The sequence below is a fragment of the Podarcis cretensis genome, assembly GCF_951804945.1.
Source record: "Podarcis cretensis genome assembly, chromosome: 10".
NCBI classification, from domain to species: Eukaryota; Metazoa; Chordata; class Lepidosauria; order Squamata; family Lacertidae; genus Podarcis; species Podarcis cretensis.
The window spans coordinates 14,323,636-14,347,706 of record NC_137179.1 but is presented as its reverse complement, the minus strand read 5'-3'; the positions used below and the strand labels follow the sequence as shown (position 1 = coordinate 14,347,706).

The window sequence follows — 24,071 nt, the reverse complement described above, 5'->3', positions numbered from 1 at the left end:
ATGATCTGGTGGAACGCTCTGTCACAAGAGACTAGGGCCCTGCAGGACTTGACATCTTTCCACAGGGCCTGCAAGACAGAGCTGTTCCACCAGGCCTTTGGCCAAGGCACAGCCTGACTCCCTCCTTTGGTAATCCTCACAGAACTCTAGCCCAATGGTTGCCATTAATTTGATTTTGAATTGATTTTAGAATGCTGTGTTACTGTTGTTGTTAGCTGCTCTGAGCCCGGCTTCGGCTGGGGAGGGCAGGATATAAATAAAAAAATATTATTATGGTCAGAACAACAGTGATAAACAAAGTAGGTCTATGGGGTTTCAGACTGACATCTCCCAGAACTCTACCTGGCGACTGAACCTGGAGCCTTGTGCGTGTAGTGTAGATGTTCTACCACTGAGATGGGGTAGTTAGCTTGACCTGATGTCAGGCACCTTTCTAGGTTTGTATGGCTACTCAGACATCATTGACTGAATTGCAGAGTGGGTCACAGCCAAAACGCGTTGTTGCACACCATGTCGCCAGTCAGGAACTGGAGAGATGGAGTAGTCAAGTCAAGTCAAAAACCTTTATTGCATTAGCATACAGCCATAGCAGGATAAAACAAACTAAAAATGGTATAGACAAGCAACCAAACAAGATTCAAAACGATATTACTGGGTTATGACATATAAATTACCCTAAGACAATAATGTAAAAATTTAGTTGCCGGTGCCGGGAATCTAGAATGTGGATGAATATAAAGCATTTAATGGCCCCAAAATAGGCTCGGCACATTAGGTTAAAAAGGTAATGAAAGAATTAAAACCGGTCCAGGTCTAGAACACACTACCCAGTCAGAGTAGCCCTGAGTTTCAAGGCCTGCACTATAAAGATTGCCACCCCACGTGAAACTTGGGGATTTGCGTCCACAAGAAGCGATTTCAAACAGTCTTCCTTAGATGTGATGGTGGACGGGATCAAGCGGAGGAGCTTAGATCTTATTGGCTCATAAATAGGGCAGTAGAAAAAGAAGTGTATGAAGTCCTCTACTTCATTCATTGTGCATGAACATAGACGCTGAGTAATAGGGGTCTTAGAGTAAATCCCCTGCAGGAAGGCCGTGGGTATAGAATGGAAACGGGCCATGGTAAACGCTCTTCTCAAATTGGGCTCCGTCAGGTCTATCAAGTAATTGGCAAGTGATCTTACCACTTTCACTTTAGGGAGCCATATGAAGAGGCGAGCTGTGGTGGAGTAATGGATCACACATCGGTGTGGCGCAGCATCGTAAAACCTGTTGCGATCCACACACTCTAAAGAAGGTGAAACAAATACCACCCTGTCAGTTCAAGAATCGAACTGCACCTGCTATGTAAGCTTCCAAAAACTATAACTGAGCAATTAAAAGCAAATGAGCAGGATTATATAAAGGTCATGGTTTTTTGTGGGGTGAAGGGGACCACCATCTAAATTCTCGGGAATAACTAAGTGAGTGGATGGTATCAACACTGGAGAAGATGACTGGTAATGGAGATATGCACATTTTCTAGTCCTGATTTCTCCCGCTACCCAAGAAAGAAAGAAAGAAAAGCTGCAACGTTGTTCAAAACATTACAAGACCTAATAAGGAAGCTTCCCATTAAATAACGGGGTGTGTGTGTGTGTGTGCTGGCTTTGCAGAGAGATTTCCGTGTAGGCAGAAGAAAGTTTCTTCGTTACACCATCCGCCCTCCCCTTTGGTTGGCAGGTTCCCCCCCCCCCCATGAAGTCTTTTATTTCCTGGGAACCAGCAATTAAGAAGATCAGGGCTTTAGAAGGAAAAGAGAGAGGGAGAGAAAGAAAGAAAGCTTTATCACATGCATGTTGTCCAACTTGCTGCATGTCGCTAAGAAAGATCTCAAGAACTTTTAAAACCATTTCTGCTGTGAAGAATTCCAGCTCCTGCTTTGCTCGTGTCCTTTGTGTGTCCCGGAATTTGTAGTGGGGGAGAAGAAAGACCAGACTTGAAGGTGGAGGAGTAAACAAGAAAAGACCGAGTGAGAGAGTGATACTGACCACACAGGCAAAACAAAGAACTGTTCTCCCCACCCCTTTGGTCTTTCTTGTCTCCTCTTTCTACCTCCAGATATAAGATCTACCTCACTGCATCGTGTCTCAGACTGGGGTTTCGCTCGAGATTCTTCCATTTTAAGGCTAGGAGAAGAGATACATATTTGTTTCTGAGTTCAGCCCCAGAAAAGAACTACCAGGGACTGGAGGTCGCTACTGCCAAGGTAAGGTTGTGTCTTCATCCGCTCTCCCTTCATCCTCTTCTCAAAAGTTGTCTGTCTTCTTTGTGGACAGAGGCCTTTCTCCTCTCATCACCTGTGAGTAAGAAAACACACACACACACACACACACATATTCATTCATTCATTTCATTCAATCAATCAATCAACTAAGGGGACTGTCTAGAAATATGACTTTTTCTATAATGTCAGTGCTTACAAAGAAACGAATGGTTGTCACACTGGTGCCGAAGAATGAGAAGGAGGGAATGGGGAAGCTATCATTTGCAGTCGTTTATTGGTCGTGGCAAAAGCTTGAAAATGATTCTGGTTAATGTGAAAGCCACTGCATGATTGGAAAGCTCCTGTGCCTTTGGCGTTCTCACTGATACTTTAAAATTTTTAGCGAAAGCACTGCTGTATGGTAAGCTCCTTGGAGGCAGGGACCTGCTTCCTTTCTTTTTTTAGAACAATTTTTAAATTTATTTTTAAACAAATACAAAAACAAAAAAATCCTGTTATCCTTTAAAGGGCAGTGTACGTTGATGGCACTTTAGAAATGTATCTTGATAATGGTTGCATTATTATTATTATTATTATTATTATTATTATTATTATTATCACTATTAGCTGCAATCTTCTGAAGTGTTCCTTTAGAATTAATAACACCTATAACCACAAATTATTTATTTGCTTCTTCTTTTATTAAATTTGCATTCCAGTTCTTCATCCAAAGATTGCAGGGAGGTTTACAACACAGAACTCAAAAGTCAGTACATAAACACAGTATCTATTTAACACACACACACAAAAAAATCAGATGCAATTATAGTAAGAAATGCCTAAGAAAATACAGATGCTTACAAAAATCACAGCACGGTCCACAATATTTTAACAATTATTATTAATGTTTATGTTTTCAAAAGATGGCACTATTCAGAGAAGTTTACTTTGTGAATAATAATAATAATAATAATAATAATAATAATAATAATAATAATGGGATTTTAAATTGTTAAAGGTTCTTTTTTAAAAAAACAACCCCCCAAAACCCCATGGAGCTCCTTCACTCTTTGAATGTTCATAGGCCCTCTGTCCTTATGTTTGCTTCTTGGCGAAACCGCTTCCCATTCAAACCACAGTTTGGGAACGTCTGGGGTAGGGACTTTAGGTGGGACACCACATTTTCAGAGTGGCAAGAGAGGCTTAATTATCTTTTCAGCAGAGTGCTGGATAGACTTGAGAAGTGAAGGTGTGTGGACCCGGGAAGAGAAGGTTGCAGTAGTCTAGCAAGAAGTGGCCATGGTATGAACCAGAGTTTTTGTGAAGGGACAGAACAGCTATATTTTTGTCAGGCTATCTATTGATGTTTTTACTGGTGTTTTTATTGACATTATAATTTTGTATGCTCTATACCACCTTGCTGTGTTTTTATGAAAGCACAGCCTATAGATATTCCAATAATATGATATATCCACCTATTTCAGTATTGTCTATTCTGCTTATCAGGTCTCAAAAGAAGCCTTTCTCATCACTTGTTACCTTATTTTAATTTGAGTACTTGGGATGGCTACCGAGACCTTTCTGAATGCAAGGCAGGTGCTCTACTACTGAGCTATGATCCCTGCAAAGGAGCCTGTCTGCTGTGTCTCTGCATGATTATCTGCTCTGGCTTTGAATCTTCCCTATCAGCCTCGGCTGGAGACAAGATGTTCTGTCTCCATCTCTGCATCCAGTGTGACTAGGTGACAGGAGCAAGCCACGCAAGAACTCTGCATAGACTTATCAGAGTGTCAGCCTTAATGAGCACAGCATCTCACCCCCAGTAGGTCTTGCCCCATGGATCAGTTGCCTCCCCACAGCCATCTAAGTTCCCACCTCTCCAGGGTTTCCCCCCCCCCCAAGCAATCAGAGACTGTGCCTATGTGGATTCAACCTCTACTCCACCATCTTCATGCCTCTTCTGGTTCTAGGTGACCAGGGAGGAGGGGAGCTTGTCACAGCAGGAGGGGGAGACACCCATGCCTCTTCACCAGTTGGACTCATCTCTGCCTCTTGGCCTTCTTCTGCTTCAGCTTCTGCCTTTGATTCTAGACTTCTCTCTGCCACTGACTCTCCCAGCTCACTAAGTACTGTTACCTCTTCAGCTTCCGACACCTCCTCCTCCCAGCCTTCTCCCTCTTCTCATCTGATCACTCGTCATTTCCCCACTCCACAGGCTCTAAGCCATCTTTGCTTGGTGGTTCCTCCAACCATTCCTCTGTGTCCAACTAGTCCATAACTCCTAAGGCAGAGCTGCAGCAGAAGTGTCTGCCCTCTGAGGAGGTTGCCCCCTGGATCTCTGAATGAGTCTTCCAGTCTGTGACTCCTGCAGAAACACGACAGGGAGAGTGTCCCCTGGGGGCAGGTCATTCTTCCTCCTATACATACTGAGAAGTGCATTTCCAGGTGTTCAGTTGATAATGTGATTCCTTAGGAAACATCTTTCACATTACGGAAAGATCTCCCTGGAAGCAATAATAATTAAAAGGGCCTATATAACCATTTATTTATGTCTTTCAGATTGATTGAAAGGGAAAATTCAGATGGAGAATTCATCCAAAGAAAACACTCAGCTTTTTTCAAAAAACACAATCCTGCCCATTGACAGGTCTTCTTCAAGATCAGAATCCTCAGCTTCGAAGGAGAAAGGAACAATCTGTGGAGGAATGAAGGTATAGTATAAAAGAGCTGTGGACTGTGGACTTGGCTCATTTGAAGGGGCTGAGAATTCGTCATTGGGCACATTATTTCCCTGATACTTTTCAGCCAAGCCTTTTCTTCTTGCAGTACTGTTGTTTATCCCCTCACAGAGCTATGCTTCCCAACCAACCTGGGAATTGTAGCTCTGTGAGGGGAATAGGGGTCTCCTAAGTTCTCGCAGCGCCCTTAACAAACTACACCTCCCATAATTTTTTGGAGGAAGTCGCGGCTGTCGAAACTGGTACCATAGTTTTTCAATGTATGGTGTGAGAGCGGCCTAAGTCTGTCCCAATACAAATGGAGCCCAAACTGAAGTTTGCTGCCAGTCTGGTACTACAGAAGTGAGTTGGGGGAAAGAATTGTTCAGTGCCTGTCAGGTGTTCAGCTTGGCCGACGCAAAACAGCACTTCAGACTTTGAAAAGCATCAAGGCATCTCTGAACTTGCGTTATCGTTGGTGCGGCTGAGTCGTATTGCAAGACATGCACACAAAAACTCGCACACAGAGGTCAACACCTTTTCCCGGCACCAGAGCACACGCTGACACAAAGAGACCAAATCATCTCGTCCAAGTCTCGGTGCAGAGTGCCACTTAACTACTTCCCCGGTTTGGAGAATTAAAAGCAAGTTGTGTTCATTAAACTTGCATTATGAGACAAATAAGATCATTCCCCCCTCTGCCTGCTTCTGAGGTAATCCGATTCCTTCACTGAATAAACCTTCAGTTGCCACTGAGCCATTAAGGAAGCGGCTTATTGCCTCCAAAAATAGACAGACAATCATATTAAAGCGCCAGCAATTTCCCCAGGGTTGGCGTTCTCTCTGCGCTGCATATAGGATTGCTGGCTAACCAGAAAGAAAGGAGGCTTTTTGTTGTTGTCGTCAATGGATTTCAGCTATTTTAACAGGTCAGGGACATGGAAACTCAGGCCCAGCGGCCAAGCCACTCTATCTGGCCCTCAGGACTCTTCCTATACCACACCCCTTCCCTAGCCACACCCCTTCTCCCCAGGCCACACACCCCCACTGGCCCTGCTCTCAACCCCACTCCACACCAGACCCAGGGGAAACTGGGCTTTATACCCCAGGAAACCTGGGGAATTTGCCGCTGGGTCTTAGCTCTTGGATCTGCCCCCTGTGCCCAGGAATCTCTGCTTCTAGGCATCCTTCAGATACCAGACCTTTATTTAATTTAATTCCTGCTGCTGGAAGAATGACAAAGATTCAGTACCTAATTGTGCATATTAGGGAAGATTACATATGGGAAAATGTTCATATAGTACAATAAATTCACACTAAAATCCCAATGAATTTTCATGGTTATTTTTAAATTGAGGATATTTTGATGTGATCATGTAAGTGTTATTTTGAATTTTTTTTAAAAAATGGAATGATTTTAGAGCTGTGAACCACTTAGAAGCCATTCTGGCATCTAAGTGGTATATCAATCAATCAATCAATCAATCAATCAATCAATCCAACACTGGTGAAACATTTTTAAAGCACTGCCTCGTCTGTTTGCTCGTTGCAGATTTTTCTTGCTGCATTATCGTTTGTTTACTTTGCGAAAGCTCTGTCAGGAAGTTACCTGAAAAGTACCATCACCCAAATAGAGAAAAGATTTGATATCCCTTCATCCCTGGTTGGCCTGATAGATGGCAGCTTTGAAATTGGTATGTGACACACACCAAGATTTTGTTGCTATATAGGCAGATGACGAGCTAAGTGTGCCTAAGTCAGTCTCTCCTTGCTTCTTAAAGGGAACCTTTTAATAATAATCCTGGTCAGCTACTTTGGAGCCAAACTTCATAGGCCAAAGATCATCGGAGCCGGTTGCCTGATCATGTCATTCGGAACATTTTTGATAGCCATGCCGCAGTTCTTTATGGGACAGTAAGTACGCCACAATTTGTAGCTGCCGTTTCGCAAACAAATGTGTAAAGCTTGATCGTTCCTTCTGTTTCCAAAGTTCAGGGGTGGGTGCCATTGCTTGTGTAGATAAAATTGCACCATTCATGCTTAGAGAAACTCCAAGGTTTGCAGAACTATGGGCAACTTGGGGGAAAGGGCACGATACGATATGATACGATACGATAATCTTTATTGTCATTGTCCCAGACAGAACAGTGAAATTGAAAAAAATCTACGGGGAGGGGGAGCCAGAGAACAGTCTGAGAGTGCTGAATGGCCATGTAACGTTGAGTGGCTGTTGGAGGGACCCCCACCCCCACCCAGAAAAACAGGTGGAAAAATAAATGGAATAGAGTATTCTTTTAAAAGGGGGCATGTCTGGCTGGCTTGCATTTCATACTGCAATGTTTTGCACTCTTTTCATAGGACGCAATTTATATGAGGGTGACTTAGAATGGAGAATAAGATTCTATCCCTGTGGAATTCCAGTTTTGCCACTTGTGGCACCATGCAGCTCATGTTGACAGCTGTGGAAATTCAGTACAGGGTACAATATGGCGACCAAGACTCAGGCCGGCTCTACCATTAGGCAGAATGAGGTTCACCACAGTTGATATATATGAACTATTCATTTCAGTGTAGCCCTTGCCTTCAGTTCAGGTAGCCTTCAACAGGAGCCTGGAATAAGCTTAAGTATATACCCCCCCCTCCACCGTGTAACAGGTGGTAACTCTGTAAAGAAACTGTTGGTTTTTACACAGCTATAGGTATGAGATATTTTCTTCCTCCTCCAATTCAACTGTCAGCATCTCCCCGTGTCTCCAGGATCAGAACCAGCTGCCGGTCTCAGTCTTGGAAAGAGCTCAGGCGCAAATCCATGCAGGTAAGGATAAAAAAAATAATGGCAGCACTGCTCCAGGAAATATAATGTTGGTGCAATGATTCTTTTTGGCAGCTGCTTTAGTGTGATTTGATGGGAAAGGGTGTGTATATGTTGAAAGTCCCATTAGTTGAGTGTATTGGGGGGAAAATGATGTCAAAATACAAACGTCGGTCTCTTGGGTTTGTGTGAACAGGGTGTGAAAAGGAAGCTGGAATTTCCATGTGGATTTACGTTTTGCTGGGAAATCTGCTACGTGGAATTGGGGAAACCCCGATCCAGCCTCTGGGGATTGCGTACATTGATGACCACGCCACAGAAGAGAGCGCAGCCTTTTACATTGGTATTTTGTTTTTCAAACCAGGTCGTATTTCTTCTCATTTCTCCCTCTGACATACCAGATGGTTTGTCCATTCTTATTGACCAGGTCTGGGACACGGGTGGCACTGTGGGTTAAACCACAGAGCCTAGGACTTGCCGATCAGAAGGTCAGCAGTTCGAATCCCCGCGATGGGGTGAGCTCCCTTTGCTCGGTCCTAGCTCCTGCCAACCTAGCAGTTCGAAAGCACGTCAAAGTGCAAGTAGATAAATAGGTACCGCTCCGGCGGGAAGGTAAATGGCATTTCTGTGTGCTGCTCTGGTTCGCCAGAAGCGGCTTAGTCATGCTGGCCAGATGACCCGGAAGCTGTACGCTGGCTCCCTCGGCCAATAAAGCGAGATGAGCACCGCAACCCCAGAGTTGGCCACGACTGGACCTAAGGGTCAGGGGTCCCTTTACCTTTATATTGACCAGGTCAAAGTGTAACTTTTCAGTCTAATGTGCCTGTTCTGCTTCCTTTTCTCAGGGTGTGTGCAGACGGTTGCAATAATAGGCCCCATCTTTGGCTTCCTCCTGGGCTCCTTGTGTGCCACACTGTATGTTGACATTGGCTTTGTAGACATGGGTGAGTCTGAGCAAGGCTGCAATGAGTCTGTTGAACACATCCCAATCTCTGAGGTGGGTTTGGCTGAAAGGCCCTGGGTCGTCCAGCAAGCTTCGTGGCCAGGTGGAGATTTGAACCCTGGTCACCTCCGTCCTAGTCTTCTTTTTTATATATATAAATTTTTATTAGTTTTTTAACATACCATTTTCAACAATAATTAAACATACTTTTACATCTTATTCAACTTCTTTGACTTCCATCAGTCCTGTCTGAAAATTTTCCTATCTAATCTCTTAGTATGTATTTCTTATTTTCCCAATTACATTTCAAACTCATAACCAATATCTCTATCTTTTTCTACTTTGTAACACTTCTCATATTTCTCCTTACAAAACTTCTTGTAGTCCTACTAGCATATTTTTTTTTTTAATTACAGTTGCTCTTCAAATAATTCATATAGTTCGTCCAATCTTCTGTAAATCTCTGGTCCCACAGGTTTCAAATCCTTCCTGTCATTTTGTGCAATTCTGCATAGTCCATTAATTTTGTCCTCCATTCTTCTTTCATCGGAATTTCTTCTTGCTTCCATTTCTGGGCTAACAGTACTCTTGCCGCTGTTGTTGCATATAAGAACAATTGTACATCTTGCCTATTAATGTCTTGGCCGATAATACCAAGTAAAAATGCTTCTGTTTTTTTTAAGAATGTATATTTCAACATCTTTTTCATCTCATTATATATCATTTCCCAGAAGTTCTTTACTTTCTTACATTCCCACCACATATGATAAAATGTTCCTTCTTTTCCTTTACATTTCCCACATTTATTATTTGTCTTATACATTTTAGCTAATTTCACTGGTGTAATAACCTCCGTCCTAGTCTTGACACTCTGACCACTAACCGTTCCTACTGGTGGCTGATGTCGTCATTTCTTCCTCCCTCCGCAGACAGCATAAGTATAACTCACAAGGACTCCCAGTGGGTAGGAGCTTGGTGGCTTGGCTATTTAATTGCCGGGGTAGTCAGTATCCTTGCTGCTATCCCTTTCTGGTTCTTACCGAAACATCTTCCAAGACCAGACACCCGAAAGGATTCTAGCACTTCCTCTGAGCAGTCCAAGTTCATCAACGAAGATAACAGAGAACACCGCATCACCTACCAAGAGCAAGTGAAGTTTCTCGAGATGGCTAGAGGTGAGGCCGTGTGGCTGGTGAACTGAGTCACATTCAGACTTTATAAAATCTCTTTTTTTCAAATCAGCTAGTTTGGTAACAGTCTCTACTAATTACCTTGCCTTGCTTTCCTACCCTTGGGTGATGAACCATCAAATGAGCACATTGAGTATGTGGCTGAACATTGCATTGAGCTTAGTGTGTGTTGGAATATTCTGAACCCTGCGACGTCTTTGAAAACAATTTTGCATTGCATGTTGTTTTCCAGTCACTTTGTCAACAGCAGGTCACCATTTTGTTTTGCAGATTTCCTGCCATCACTGAAAAGCCTCTTTGGGAATCCAGTGTATTTTTTATACCTCTGCTCCAGCATCACCCAGTTCAATTCTCTCATTGGTATGGTGACTTACAAAGCAAAATACATTGAGCAGCAGTTTGGGCAATCATCTTCAAAGACGAATTTTGTCATAGGTATGAATGCCATGCTTTTTAAAAATGATTACCGTATTTTTCCGTGTATAACATGCCCCTATGTATAAGACGCCCCCTGTTTTTGGGGACTACAAATTAAGAAAATGAGGGGAGATTGCCCAGAGTTGAGCTTTTTTAGGGGGGATTGCAGAAAATAGCTCACCCACATGATCTGCACGGCCACTCACATGTGTCGCAATAGCCGCTTACCGTCTTTTCCCTCGCTGGCAGAAGCCGGGAGTTGTCTGCCCAATTGACACAGCAGCAGCCAATCAACAACAGGCCTTGCCGCAGCCACCAATAGCACACCCAATATCCACTGAGAATCTCTGGATCGAGGTAGCAGCCAATTGCATGTCCCCCCTATGCACTGTCTGTGTATAAGACGAGACCAAATTTTGAACCTTATTTTTAGTAAAAAAAACCACCTCGTCTGATACACAGAAAAGTATGGCATGTAAATAGATGCCACTCTGTGCTAGCTTTGCTAAGTGGAAGCTAGGTATGGAAATAAAACATGATTTTCAGGTCAGAGCTTTCTTTGGGTATGTCAAAGGCTGCAGAATTGCGAGGCAAACATGGAGCTTCTTATATATACCAAGGGTTGAAGCCCATGCTAGTTCTCTTCAAAATATACCCAGCTGAAATTAATATCCCTGATGGACTTGGGTCCATTAATTTCAGTGGATCTGCTTTGAGCAGAACTTAGTTGTATGCAGCCCAAGTGTTTTATTTTTGGACCAATTGCATTACACTTTGTTGTTCTCGTTCCTCGAAGATGGAAGTTGGAATTTCTTGGCATGGCACCTATTCAACTAGTATAATCTGCGAATGCTGTTTAGGAGGAGAAAAGGCACTCAGCAGCAATTATTGCCCATAACACAGTGCCTTCCATTGTATGTCAAGCTTTTCTTAGTGCTAAGCCTCTAGCTATGTGTGAAACAATTTAAGATTATGCAAAGCAGAGGAAGTGCCACTTGAGAAGAATAGGCAAAAGGTTTATTGCTGTTACTATCGGACAACAGTCACTGATCTGGTGCCCTCCAGACTTTTTGGACTGTTGACCATGTTGGCTGGGGCTGATGGGAGTTATAGCTCAAAACATCCAGAGGGCACAAGTTTGGCAAAGACTGCTATAGCATAATAATGCAAGACACCCAGACAGGTCCCGATATGTTGTCTTTGGGCAGTAGGGAAATGAGAGGGGATGGGGGGTGGAGAAAAAATGGTCCACCTCAGATATTTCCACATTCAGCAACTATAAAAGTATATTAAAACTAGAGGGGGTGCCCAGTGCTGTATATTAAAACTAGAGGGGGTTGCCCAGTGCTACCAAAACATATTGTGATTTTTAAATGGACCATATTTTTCGCTCCATAAGATGCACCTGACCATAAGATGCACCTAGTTTTTAGAGGGGGAATGCAAGAAAAAAAATATTTTTAAAGGGAGCACTGAGCAGAGCCTGTATGCATCCCAGGCTCTGCTCAGCGCTCCCTTTCACGAGCCGCGTGGAGCATGTGTGTGGCGCTTGTAGGCTTCTCCTTCCCCGGGGGAAAAGCCCCCAAGAGCTGCACACATGCTCCACGAGGCTCGTGAAAGGGAGTGTGGCTCTTGGGGGCTTTTCTGGGAGGTGGGGGACGGGACTGAGGGGCTGCCCTCTGTCCCTTCCCCCACCTCCCGCAAAAGCCCCCAAGAGCCGTGTACCCTTTAAAGAGCGTGCGGCTCTTGTGGGCTTTTCCCCAAGGAGGAAGAAGGGACTGATGTGGCCACGCTCTCGGGGGCTTTTCCCGCCTGTCTCCTGCCTGCATTCGCTCCATAAGATGCACACACATTTCCCCTTCCTTTTAGGAGAGAAAAAGTGTTTCTTATGGAGCGAAAAATACAGTAATTTATAAGCTTGGACCCATCGTGCCAAAGAAAGGGGTGAAGTCAGACCAAAGTCACCATCTTGAATCAAAATGGCATCCAAACTTCAATTATCCTCTAGTCCAGGCACGTCCAACTTCCAAGAGACTGCGTTCTACTCCCACTTTTAAAAAAACTGGCAGTAATCTACCCCTCAAAGTTGTTGAGAGGTTTTTTTTGGGGGGGGATCAACCTGTTGGACACCCCTGCTTTAGTGGATATCAGGGTTAATTCAAACCAGATGTGGGCAACATGAGACCTGGCACGAGTGCCAGCTTGGCCCTGTGGCTGTAGGTGCCTGGAGCCATGGGTGCCATGCAGCGTTCATGGCCCTAGCTCTGAAATTTGTGGGTGGCTTAATGCAAGAGCACCCAGAGCCCCGGGCAGTTGGCACCTATGAGGCCCAGGAACCAACTCCAGCCCTCCCAGCTTCTCTATTTGACCCTGAGAACTTCCCCCAGGCCACATTTCTTACTTGCTGTGTTTCATACCCTCTCTGAACCTTTCTTCCTGGCTGGAATGTATCTTAACTCTGATATTGCTTGTTGCTCGCCAGGGTAGAGACTAGAGAAGGGCCTCTGAGTGTGTGCAGGAACTCGACTACAGTGGTGCCTCGCAAGACGAAATTAATCCGTTCCGTGAGGCTCTTTGTATAGCGGTTTTTTCGTCTTGCGAAGCAAGCCCATTGACAGCTTAGCGGATTAGCGCTATTAGCGGTTTAGCAGCTTTTAGCGATCAGCTGTTAAGCGGCTTATCAGCAGATCAGCTGATAAGTGGCTTAACGGCTTAGGAAAAGGGGGGGGAAGGGGGAAAAACCCGCAGGAACTCGCAAGACATTTTCGTCTTGCAAAGCAAGCCCATAGGGAAATTTGTTTTGCGAAGTGCCTCCAAAACGGAAAACCCTTTCGTCTAGCGGGTTTTCCGTCTTGCGAGGCGTTCGTCTTGCGGGGCACCACTGTATTGCATAAAGGCAAAACTGACATGATTTGCTCCACGAGTGTTTCCCTCTGGTTCCAATTCAGAAGGTATGGAATACCAAAATCATGTACAAGTGCAATACGGAATGTGTCTCAAAGCCAAAGTTCCATCCAAATGACCATTCATTCAATAAAGAGAATTGAATGATTTTTACACAGCTGAGGCACTGCTACTGCAATTTGGGTGATTGAGGGCAACAGTACAACACTCCCGGGGATGTGAATAGGTTTTTCCCACCCAGTCTGCGGATTATCCTTTAGCAACAAGTACACTTGTAGGAAATCAGCCCTGAGTGATCACTGGAAGGACAGATCCTGAAGCTGAGTCTCCAATACTTTGGCCACCTCGTGAGAAGAGAAGACTCCCTGGAAAAGACCCTGATGTTGGGAAAGATGGAGGGCACAAGGAGAAGGGGACAACAGAGGACAAGATGGTTGGACAGTGTTCTCGAAGCTACCAACATGAGTTTGACTACACTGCAGGAGGCAGTGGAAGACAGGAGTGCCGGTTGTGCTCTGGTTCATGGGATCACGAAGAGTTGGACACGACTAAACAACAACAACACTTGTAGAGATTCTTTGCTCTTTATGGAATGAATAACACTCATACACTTGTACCTGATTTTGACATTGCATACATTAGGTAAAGACTATATTTAACGAAACGGACACTTGGTGGAATGTAAATGTCTTATTTTTACATTTTGCCTTTGGGAAATCCTATATAATTACATACAGAGTTATGTGAGCTGTGTTTCTGTATTTCTCTATATTCCTTTGTGTTGTGTTCCAACAGAAGGAGCAATAACTGGTACTGGCTGCTTTTTAAAAATCCAGAATTTTTCAGGGGAATTCTGTAGGTCGCTAAAAACGAGACCACGCCGTATTGATTTTCATCTTTGTTTGAGGGGCTGTAGGTCTCATCAATATCCCTGCTGTGGCTTTGGGGATATTCTCCGGAGGGCTGATCATGAAGAGATTCAGGCTGAACGTTTTGGGGGCGGCCAAGTTGTCCCTGGGATCCTCTTTCTTTGGCTACCTCCTCCTCCTGCTGCTCTTTGCCATTGGCTGCAAGAATGCTGAAGTGGCAGGCCTGACCGTCTCCTACAAAGGGTATGTTCAACCAGGCTGGGGAGTGGCTTTGGTGAAATGCTGTTCGAAATGGACTTGCAAGAGCACCTTCTTCTTATACAGTGGTACCTCTGGTTGCGAACGGGATCCGTTCCGGAGGCCCGTTCGCAACATGAAAAGAGCGCAACCCGCAGCGGTGAGTCTGCGCAGGTTGCGATTTGCCACTTCTGTGCATGCGTGAGCGACGAAACCCAGAAGTAACCCTTTCCGGTACTTCCGGGTCGCCATGGGACGTAACCTGAAAGAACGTAACATGAAGCAGACGTAACATGAGTTATCACTGTACTTGTATGGACTAACTTGACCGCTTTGATCTAGGGAACTCACAGCTGTCCAAGTGCCTCATCACTTTCAATCTGTACTGGCAAGAACTTGTTTTTCATTAGTGTAGCGGCACCTGCTCTCTCAAACTCCCTGCCTTTTGATATTAGGCAAGTGCCTTCATTGTGGTGTTTTTGATGTCTGCCAAAAACGGTTCAGGTTAGCTTACTAATACATGTGCTTTTATTACACATGTGTTTTTAAAAAAAATCTGTGGATTTTATCTATATTTATTATTTTATGATTTTCTTGCTACTTTTAATGAATATTTTGTAACTGCTTAGAGATAGGGATTTGCTTTTTTTCTGATTCAGTGGTATATAAATTTTAGTAAATAAATAAAAAAAAAGCTTTGAAAATATACTGCAGCTAATGTGCTGCTTTTCACTGCCCCTGAAGTTTTCTTCAGGAACTGCAGCACACAGAGCCGATATGTGTGTGATCTGCCGGTTGTTTTCTCGGCCATGTGAATTTTTCAGACAGTCGTAGTACCAGCACCATGCATTTAGAGCACTCTTGTGCCACTTTAAGGGGAAACACATCATGTTCCTTCTGGGGTAGTTTGTCCACCTTTGGTCCCCATCCTGCACTCAGCTCAGCCCTCACCTGTGGCTCCTAGAAGCTGTCAGCGTACAACAACACAGGAAGGGCTTCGACTGGCAGCTAATCAAGTGAGGGTAGCTGATAGGTATTAAACTCTTGATGAGTTAGGGCAGGCATCCCCAAATTCCGCTAAGCCGCTTAACAGCTGATCCGCTAAACCGCTTATCAGCTGATCCGCTAAGCCGCTTATCAGCTGATCCGCTAAGCCCCTAAGCCGCTAATAGCGCTAATCCGCTAATCCGCTAATGGGCTTGCTTCGCAAGACGAAAAAACCGCAAGACGAAGAGACTCACGGAACGGATTCTTTTCGTCTTGCGAGGCACCACTGTAATAATAATAATAATAATAATAATAATAATAATAATAATAATAATTTATACCCCGCCCTTCCTGGTTCAAAAACCGGGCTCAGGGCGGCTAACAACAAATTTAAAACACTTAAAAACACTTAATTATAAAAGCAGCATAAAATACAGTATAAAACATGAATAACAATAAAAATCAAAAATCAATTAGATAATCCCCAGGGCTACAGTTTTTCCAGGGACTACAATTCCCATCATCCCTGACCACTGGTCCTGTTAGCTGGGGATGATGGGGAGTCGTAGTCCCAAAACATCTGGAGGGCCGAGTTTGGGGGTGCCTGAGTTAGGGGCTTCCCCTGCATGCATGGCAGATTGAGTGGATGAGACCAATAGTGGGTCCAACATTTAAGAAGAAGAAGAAGAGAAGAGTTTGGATTTGATATCCCGCCTTTCACTCCCTTTAAGGAGTCTCAAGGCGGCTAACATTCTCCTTTCCCTTCCTCCCCCACAACAAACACTCTGTGAGGTGAGTGAGGCTGAGAGAAGTGTGACTGGCCCAAGGTCACCCAGCAGCTGCATGTGGAGGAGCGGAGACGCGAACCCTGTTCACCAGATTACGAGACTACCACTCTTAACCACTACACCACACTGGCTCCCAGGGTGGTTTTTGCATATCCTGCAGAGAGAAATGAGGGGCAGGTGGGGCTTGTCAACCTGGAAGTGTAGCCCATCTAGGAGAAGGAAAACTCTAATTCTCAACCTCCTTCGCCTTGTGGGATATCTAAGGAGTAAACTCTGCACAAATCTGGAGTGGAGTCCCTAAAATGTTTGGATGGAGCCTTGTACACCTCCTTCCGGCAACTCCTGCAGCCAAGCTGGTGCCAAACATCTTGCTCTGATTTCCTTTGGATCACATCAGCAAGGTTGAGATAGGGGGTCTTGTCATATGGGCAGCCCAAGACCTCCATACACACTGCCAAGACTTGCACCCCAGGAAGGTCACTTTGGTGCTGCTAATGCAGCAATTTGATTTCACCCTCAGAGGCTCACTCCATTGCCTATCAAGACAGACAGATGCCAACAATTGTTGTTGTTTAGTCATTTAGTCATGTCCGACTCTTCGTGACCCCATGGACCAGAGCACGCCAGGCACTCCTGTCTTCCACTGCCTCCCGCAGTTTGGTCAAACTCATGCTGGTAGCTTCAAGAACACTGTCCAACCATCTCGTCCTCTGTTGTCCCCTTCTCCTTGTGCCCTCCATCTTTCCCAACATCAGGGTCTTTTCCAGGGAGTCTTCTCTTCTCATGAGTTGGCCAAAGTATTGGAGTCTCAGCTTCAGGATCTGTCCTTCCAGTGAGCACTCAGTGCTGATTTCCTTCAGAATGGAGAAGTTTGATCTTCTTGCAGTCCATGGGACTCTCAAGAGTCTCCTCCAGCACCATAATTCAAAAGCATCAATTCTTCAGCAATCAGCCTTCTTTACGGTTCAGCTCTCACTTCCATACATCGCTGCTGGGAAAACCATAGCTTTAACTATGCGGACCTTTGTTGGCAAGGTGATGTCTTTTAAAAAGTCACTGCTTCCCTCAAAGAATTCTAGGAGCTGTTGTTTGTTAAGGGTGCTGCTGAGAGCTACAAGGAAACCCCTATTCCCCTCACAGAGCTACAATTCCCCGAGTTCCCTGGGAAGAGGGGTTGATTGTTAAATCACTCTGGGAATTGTGACTCTGTGAGGGGAATAGGGGCCTCTGCACAATTCTCTGCACTCTCAGCAAACTACAATTCCCTGTATTGTTTCGGGGAAGGTATAACTCTTTAAAGTGGTATGACATTGCTTTAAATTTACAGAGCAGGAGCGGCTTTAGTCAGATGGTAAATAGCTTTTCAAAAGATGCCCCCCCCCACATTATATAAGCCTTCTAAAATTCTGACTCCGGGATCAGTATCCCAAAAGGAAAAATGATTTCCTCATCCAACCCCTGGTCTCATAAACACAGCCTCTGGCATACAGGAGATGTTAACATCTTTGCCTTCAGAGAGGTTGATGACAGCGCCTGGAACAGTAAACATGGAAAAGCTTTTCTCGGATAAAAGGATGTCATGTCCTTGAAAGCAGGCTTGTTGAGCATGTTCGACATTAGAGGCAGGGGACAAGGAAACAGAGCTTGAATCAATATCCAGTCCATAGGCCTTCCTGTAATCTTTTGAAAGGTTGTGGTAATCACTGTTGGCAATGACCCCATCGAAAGAGACTAATATAGAGTGTCACGTGGCTTTTTCTGGCTGCTATTGGCCATTCTTCGATGAAGCACTATTTCTGGAGTATTTTCTGATAACCTCTGCAACCTAGTCCTAGTCATTCATAGCCCTGTGCACCTAGAGCCGGGGTAAGGAAACTTTTTAACTAGATAAAGACCGGTTCCCACCCCACAGACGAACACTGACAGGTGGGCTGTAAAACCTACTTGTCAATCATGACAACAAATACTATAAAAATCCCTTGCGTGGATTTGGCACTGCCTAGTGGACAACCTAGTGGGGGACGCAGGTGGCGCTGTGGGTTAAAGCCTCAGCGCCTAGGACTTGCCGATCGAAAGGTCGGCGGTTCGAATCCCTGCGGCGGGGTGCGCTCCCGCAGCTCGGTCCCAGCGCCTGCCAACCTAGCAGTTCGAAAGCACCTCCGGGTGCAAGTAGATAAATAGGGACCGCTTACCAGTGGGAAGGTAAACAGCGTTTCCGTGTGCGGCTCTGGCTCGCCAGAGCAGCGATGTCATGCTGGCCACGTGACCCGGAAGTGTCTCCGGACAGTGCTGGCCCCTGGCCTCTTAAGTGAGATGGGCGCACAACCCCAGAGTCTGTCAAGACTGGCCCGTACGGGCAGGGGTACCTTTACCTTTACCTTTAGTGGACAACTGGGGACCGCAGTACAAGGGGCAGAAGTCCCCAGGCACTGATTGTTAAAACAGTTTTGGGAATTGTACTCCCGTGAGGGGAATAGGAGCCTCCAAACAGCTCTCAGAACCTTTAACAAACTATACCTCCCAGAATTCTTTGGGGTAAGCCATGACTGTTTAAAGTGGTATCACCACAATTTAAATGTATGGTGTGAATGGGGCCGTCGATGAAATTATGGGCACCTAGCGCATCAAACTGACCAAACTGCGGGAAGCAGTGGAAGACAGGAGTGCCTGGCGTGCTCTGGTCCATGGGGTCACGAAGAGTCGGACACGACTAAACGACTAAACAACAACAACAACAAAGCGCATCATTGTTTTCTTTTAGAAAACAGGTGGAAGACATGCTTTTTTCCATCAGGCTTTTGGATGTGGAGAACGTCAAGGGTTGGAATTTTATGAATAGTTTGCTGCTGTTGTTATGGGTTGTATTGAAAAGTTTGCTTTTCAGTTCTTGTGTTGTACAGTTAGGATGTGGTTTTGTGTTGCAAACTGCTCCCAGCCTTTGGGTGAAGGACTATAGCTGTGTCTGTTTTGGACGCAGAAGTTCAAGTTCAATCCATGACATCTCCAGGTAGCACTGGGAAAGATAACACTGAAGAGCCACTACCAGCCAGTGTTGACAGTACTGATCTAGATCGGCCAATAGCCTGACTCCATATGAGACACCTTCCTCTGTACAGTGGTGCCTCGCAAGATGAAAAGAATCCGTTCCATGATTCTCTTCGTCTAGCGGTTTTTTCGTCTTGCGGAGCAACCCTATTAGCGGCTTAGCAGATTAGTGCTGTTAGCGGCTTAGCGGCTTAGAAAAAGGGGCTTAGAAAATTTCCATAGGGAAATTCGTCTTGCGAAGTGCCTCGGAAAACGGAAAACACTTTCGTCTAGCGGGTTTTTCGTCTTGCGAGGCATTCGTCTTGCGGGGCACCACTGTATATTAATCAGTTACATTTCCGTTGACCAGGCAGGCTGGGGATAATGGTTACTGGAGTCTGCAATGTTGTCTACTTTTTTAATATAATTTTTATTTTGCTTTAAACAAATAAAGATAAATATAAAAAACCAAGATTACAAAAGAAAAATCCTCAATAATAATAATGGAAAAGGCTAAAAAACTACAAAAAATATCAAAGTACATGGCATAGAACATAAGACATTATGGGAAAGAAAAAAGAAAAAGAAAAGGAGAAGGAAGGAAGAAGAAAAAGGGGAAAGAAAAAAGGGGGGGGGGAATGAGCCAAAACACAAGAAGGCTCATCTATTGTATGCTTCCATCAAGGTCACAACAGATCATTATTCTTATCAATTCTCTCTATCTGCATTCCATAGAATCCCTCATCTTGGTATCAGAGAACATTTCCCTATGCGGTATCATTCTAAACATAACCAGGTCTTTATTGATGAACCCTTATCCCCTAGATAATTATTTAAACATTCCCATTCTTCTCTCACCATCTTTTTAGGTTTATCTCTTATTGCATCTGTCAGCTTCGTGAGCTCCAAGTACTCACACAATTGACTACCCATTCATCTTTGTGGTTGCCCACTTATTTCTGTGACATAAGTGGAAATTCAGTGACTATTGTGTTGTATCCAATGGAGTATTAGTGGCAAGGAGAATTCTCCCCTCCTCCCTCCCTACACAGACACAGCTTGTTGAGTGGGGCATAGCTGCTATGCTATCTTTTTGGCTGGTGAGTCCCTGTTGCTTACCAGGAGGAGGCTGTGGGGATGTCAGCGTGGTGCAAAAGCACCTGGAGGACTGCGGGATTGGCTTCTCCAGTGCATTTGCACCGTGCTGACTTCTTTGCTGTCTTCCTCCTCTTCCTCCTCCTCTCCTTCCTGGAGAGCCCAAAAGTTTGCATAGTGGCTGCACCCCACCTGCAGAGCTGCTTCTGTCCCCACAGCAGCCTCCTGCAGCCTCCAAAAAGCCTCTCCTAATTATTTCCCCTCCCCTTTCTCCAGCCACAAACAGGTGGAACGAACTCTGTTTTCGGAGTGCAACTTGGGCTGCATCTGCTCCAAGAATGAATGGGATCCCATATGCGGGGAAAACGGAATCACCTACATCTCGGCTTGCCTTGCTGGTTGCAAAACATCCAATGGAAGTGGGAAAGACATGGTAAGTGGCTGGTCCTTCCTCTACTTTGATAAGTAAAGGACCAATTCGCGTGTTTTTGCAATGTCCTATACTCACAAAGTTTTGGGAGAAAAGGGTGAATTATATAAATATGACTGCACCAAAAAAAAAAGCTAACATTTTCAGAGGATAATATTTTTTTGAACTACATACCTGCTATATCGAATCTGACAACTGGACAATGTCAGTGGATTCTATATAACCTTACTGTGGTCAAAAGGTCAATGTTGCTGCATTGGAAAAATAAAAGTGTCTGGCTCCATTTATTCAGTGGATTGCAGGCATGACTACACTTGCCACCTATGTGTGGATTGCTTATAGACCTAGACTTTCCATGGACAAGTATAATGGAATTTGGAACTCATTTATATGAAATGCAGTAGGTGAAAATGGTAATTGTTAACTGTTAACAATTGGTATAGTGATCTAATACACCTTTTTGCATTTTTCTTTCTTCACTAAAAAAACCAAAACACCGCTTTTCATGTGTTGTATTTAAATTCAATTTAATATATATTTTTTTAAAGTAAAGGAACAATTCTCACAACCCTTCTCATGCTCATTTGCAATGGTGGAATCAAGCTGGCTCCAGGTCAAGTATTAGCTGCCAACATGGAATTGCAAACGTCAGGGCTCAAGAGGGCTGACAGCCCCCCCTTTTTTACAAGAATAGTTGAACCAGTAGCAGTCAGATACAGAGGGTAGAGTGAGACTGCAGCTCACCCCCCCACACACACATTTCCTGTTCTCCAGAACGTCCTCTCCATAGTCTGCTGCCTTGGTCGTCTTTGTGCTCTGCTTATAAATGCCACCAGCCCGACTGCCCTAGCGTCAGGGACTGGACTGAAGGTGACAAGATTGAGGAGGAATGGTGGAGAATGCACCTGCCTCACTTCTCTTCCCGAAGCTTCCAGAGAAGATGAAGGCAGTATTGAATTACAGTAGTTTGAGGAAGGTCACAGCTCAGAGACAGGCAGAGACAGAAGAGTTGGGAGGTGTTGGGAGAAGACAAGCTGAGCAGCCAGCTGACAACTTGTCACTGGAGAGTACTTCTGACCCCCCTTCTCCCAGAACCCGGCATTCATTGAGAGTGCAAGAGCAAAGGACTCGGAGACAATTAGCCCCTGGTGGCCACCGTAAGGGGAAGTGCTGTTGCTAGGAAGGGAGGGGGCAACGCCATTAACGGGAGACTAACTGCATTCCTTTGTCTCTCACTGTGATGATTGAATAAACTCATTAGTAAGAACTCTTCTTTGTTTTTCTCCGCTTCTGGCTGCCACTGGGGGAGGGATAGAATTCCCCGAAGCCTGACACCTAGTTAAGAAAGGAAAGAAAAATGGTTGTCCATGTCTGCTGATGCAACATCATAAGGTTTTTTATTAGTGAGGGGAGGTACCCATCAAAGTGGAATAGGATGTAGGATCCACCATATTGAGGTTGGTTAGACCTAGAGGACACCTTGCTCAAGATCCCTTACAAGTGGCACTGGCCCTGCCCAGACCAGGATGGCCATCTGTCATGGTTGCTTTAGTTGAGATTCCTGCACTGCAGCGGTTTGGACTACATGACCCTCGGGACCCCTTATGATTCTATGATTTCGGCACAATGTAGCTCATATCTGTGCTTGTTTCGGCACCTCTCCCCATTGCAAGTCCATTGGTTGGATCCAGAGACATGGATAAGACACAGTCAGCTCCTGTGAATGGATGGAGTGGGTGTCAATCTCTGCTCCCCACTTCTCTATGCCCCTAAAAAATTGTAATGGAGGGGACCTCAAACAGTGTTGGAAATGGCATTCATGAGGAATATGGAAACAGCACCTCTGCTGTATCAAACCTGATTTCATTCCTGGAAAGACAACTTTCTTCAATAGAAGGACATTTTTTAATCCAACCCGTTTTGACCTTAGTCAAATGTGATGGTGTCAAGCTGTAATGCCAGGACTTTTGCAAATGTGTATTGCTACCTGAAGTCGTCGCTGTGGCCCTTCTAGCATTCAAGAACTTCTCACAGTGTTTGGGAATGTTTTGCTTTTTAAACTGTTAGGAACAATGTGCTGGTTTTATTTTTATTTTTTTAAAGGCCTTGATTTTCTGTAACTTGGTCCACGATTAGCCTTGCATGTCATATTTACCATACATTTTTACGTGCTTCGTTCCAGATATTTTATAACTGCAGCTGTGTGGGGATCACGGAATTGTCGTCAAGGCAGTCTTCAGCTGTGATGGGACCATGCCAAAAAGGAAACGAATGCCCCAAAATGTTCCTCTATTTTCTGGTTGTATCAGTAATCACATCTTTCACCCTGTCCATTGGAGGGACTCCTGGATACATTTTACTCCTACGGTGAATAGCTTAGTCGTTTCCACTGAACGCAATACATATCCCCAAGTGCTAAAGGGAATTATGTAGGAATGGAAATTTAGCAGGAGTGGACAGATCAGTCTATGGCTGTGTCATTGTCTCATGTGCTCATTGATTCCATCCTATTTCAGCATTAGTCTGCATTTTGTGTGTGTCATATTTATATATATTATTTATATCACACACACATTCACATGCATACCCAGTTTTTCAAAAACCTTAATTTAAATATGTAAAAAAAAATACCATATTTTTTGCTCTATAAGACTCACTTTTTCCTTCATAAAAAGTAAGGGGAAATGTGTGTGCGTCTTATGGAGCGAATGCAGGCTGTGCAGCTATCCCAGAAGCCAGAACAGCAAGAGGGATTGCTGCTTTCACTGCACAGCGATCCCTCTTGCTGTTCTGGCTTCTGAGATTCAGAATATTTTTCTTCTTGTTTTTCTCCTCCAAAAACTGGGTGCGTCTTGTGGTCTGGTGCGTCTTATAGAGCAAAAAATACGGTATCTCATTGCACACAGTTCTCAACATATTTTATCCTAAAATGTGTGCTTTAATGCTTTGTAGTAACTTTTTTTTCCACCCAGGAAGTGTGGATCAGAAATCAAATTCCTTAAGCATCCTTTGCCATTGGTGTCAATTCCCCCCTCCTCAATAGCTAGCCCAGAAGTAGAGCACCTGATCTGCGTCTAGCAGAGGGCCTGAGGTCCCCCAGATTTTGTTGGACTTAAGTTCCCACCATCTGGCTGAGCCAACTGGGGCTGATGGGAGGTGGGCTCCAGCAACACCTGGAGGGCAACTGGTTTTCCAGCCGGGATCTAGTGAAACTTGCCTGATGTTGACGTGATGGTTTTCTGCATTTTTGACATGAGAAGTTGAGTCAGACCTTTGGTCCATCAACTCAGCACTTATCTACCCCAGGGTTTCCCAAACATGGGCTTCCAGCTGTTTTTGGGGGCTACAGTTCCCATCATCCCTCACCACTGGTCCTGCTAATTAGGAGTGATGGGAGTCGTAGTCCAACAA

The 24,071-nt window shown here is 44.6% G+C and overlaps 1 protein-coding gene across 2 annotated transcripts in view; it reads left to right on the top strand.

The window, feature by feature from the left end:
- The first annotated feature begins 1,781 nt into the window (after window positions 1-1,781).
- LOC307224988 (solute carrier organic anion transporter family member 1C1-like) overlaps window positions 1,782-24,071 on the top strand; it is a 29,811-nt gene continuing 7,521 nt past the window's right edge. The window contains exons 1-12 of one of the 2 annotated variants that reach the window (XM_079992509.1): window positions 1,782-2,250; window positions 4,807-4,958; window positions 6,517-6,658; window positions 6,746-6,878; window positions 7,703-7,779; window positions 7,973-8,119; window positions 8,622-8,720; window positions 9,649-9,894; window positions 10,180-10,344; window positions 14,147-14,342; window positions 20,507-20,663; window positions 22,843-23,027. In XM_079992509.1, coding sequence (XP_079848635.1) covers window positions 4,830-4,958; window positions 6,517-6,658; window positions 6,746-6,878; window positions 7,703-7,779; window positions 7,973-8,119; window positions 8,622-8,720; window positions 9,649-9,894; window positions 10,180-10,344; window positions 14,147-14,342; window positions 20,507-20,663; window positions 22,843-23,027 — 1,676 coding nt within the window. In that variant the 5' untranslated portion in view covers window positions 1,782-2,250; window positions 4,807-4,829. Of the gene's footprint in view, window positions 2,251-4,806; window positions 4,959-6,516; window positions 6,659-6,745; window positions 6,879-7,657; window positions 7,780-7,972; window positions 8,120-8,621; window positions 8,721-9,648; window positions 9,895-10,179; window positions 10,345-14,146; window positions 14,343-20,506; window positions 20,664-22,842; window positions 23,028-24,071 lie in introns of both variants that reach the window. The other variant, XM_079992508.1, reaches the window with a different exon arrangement.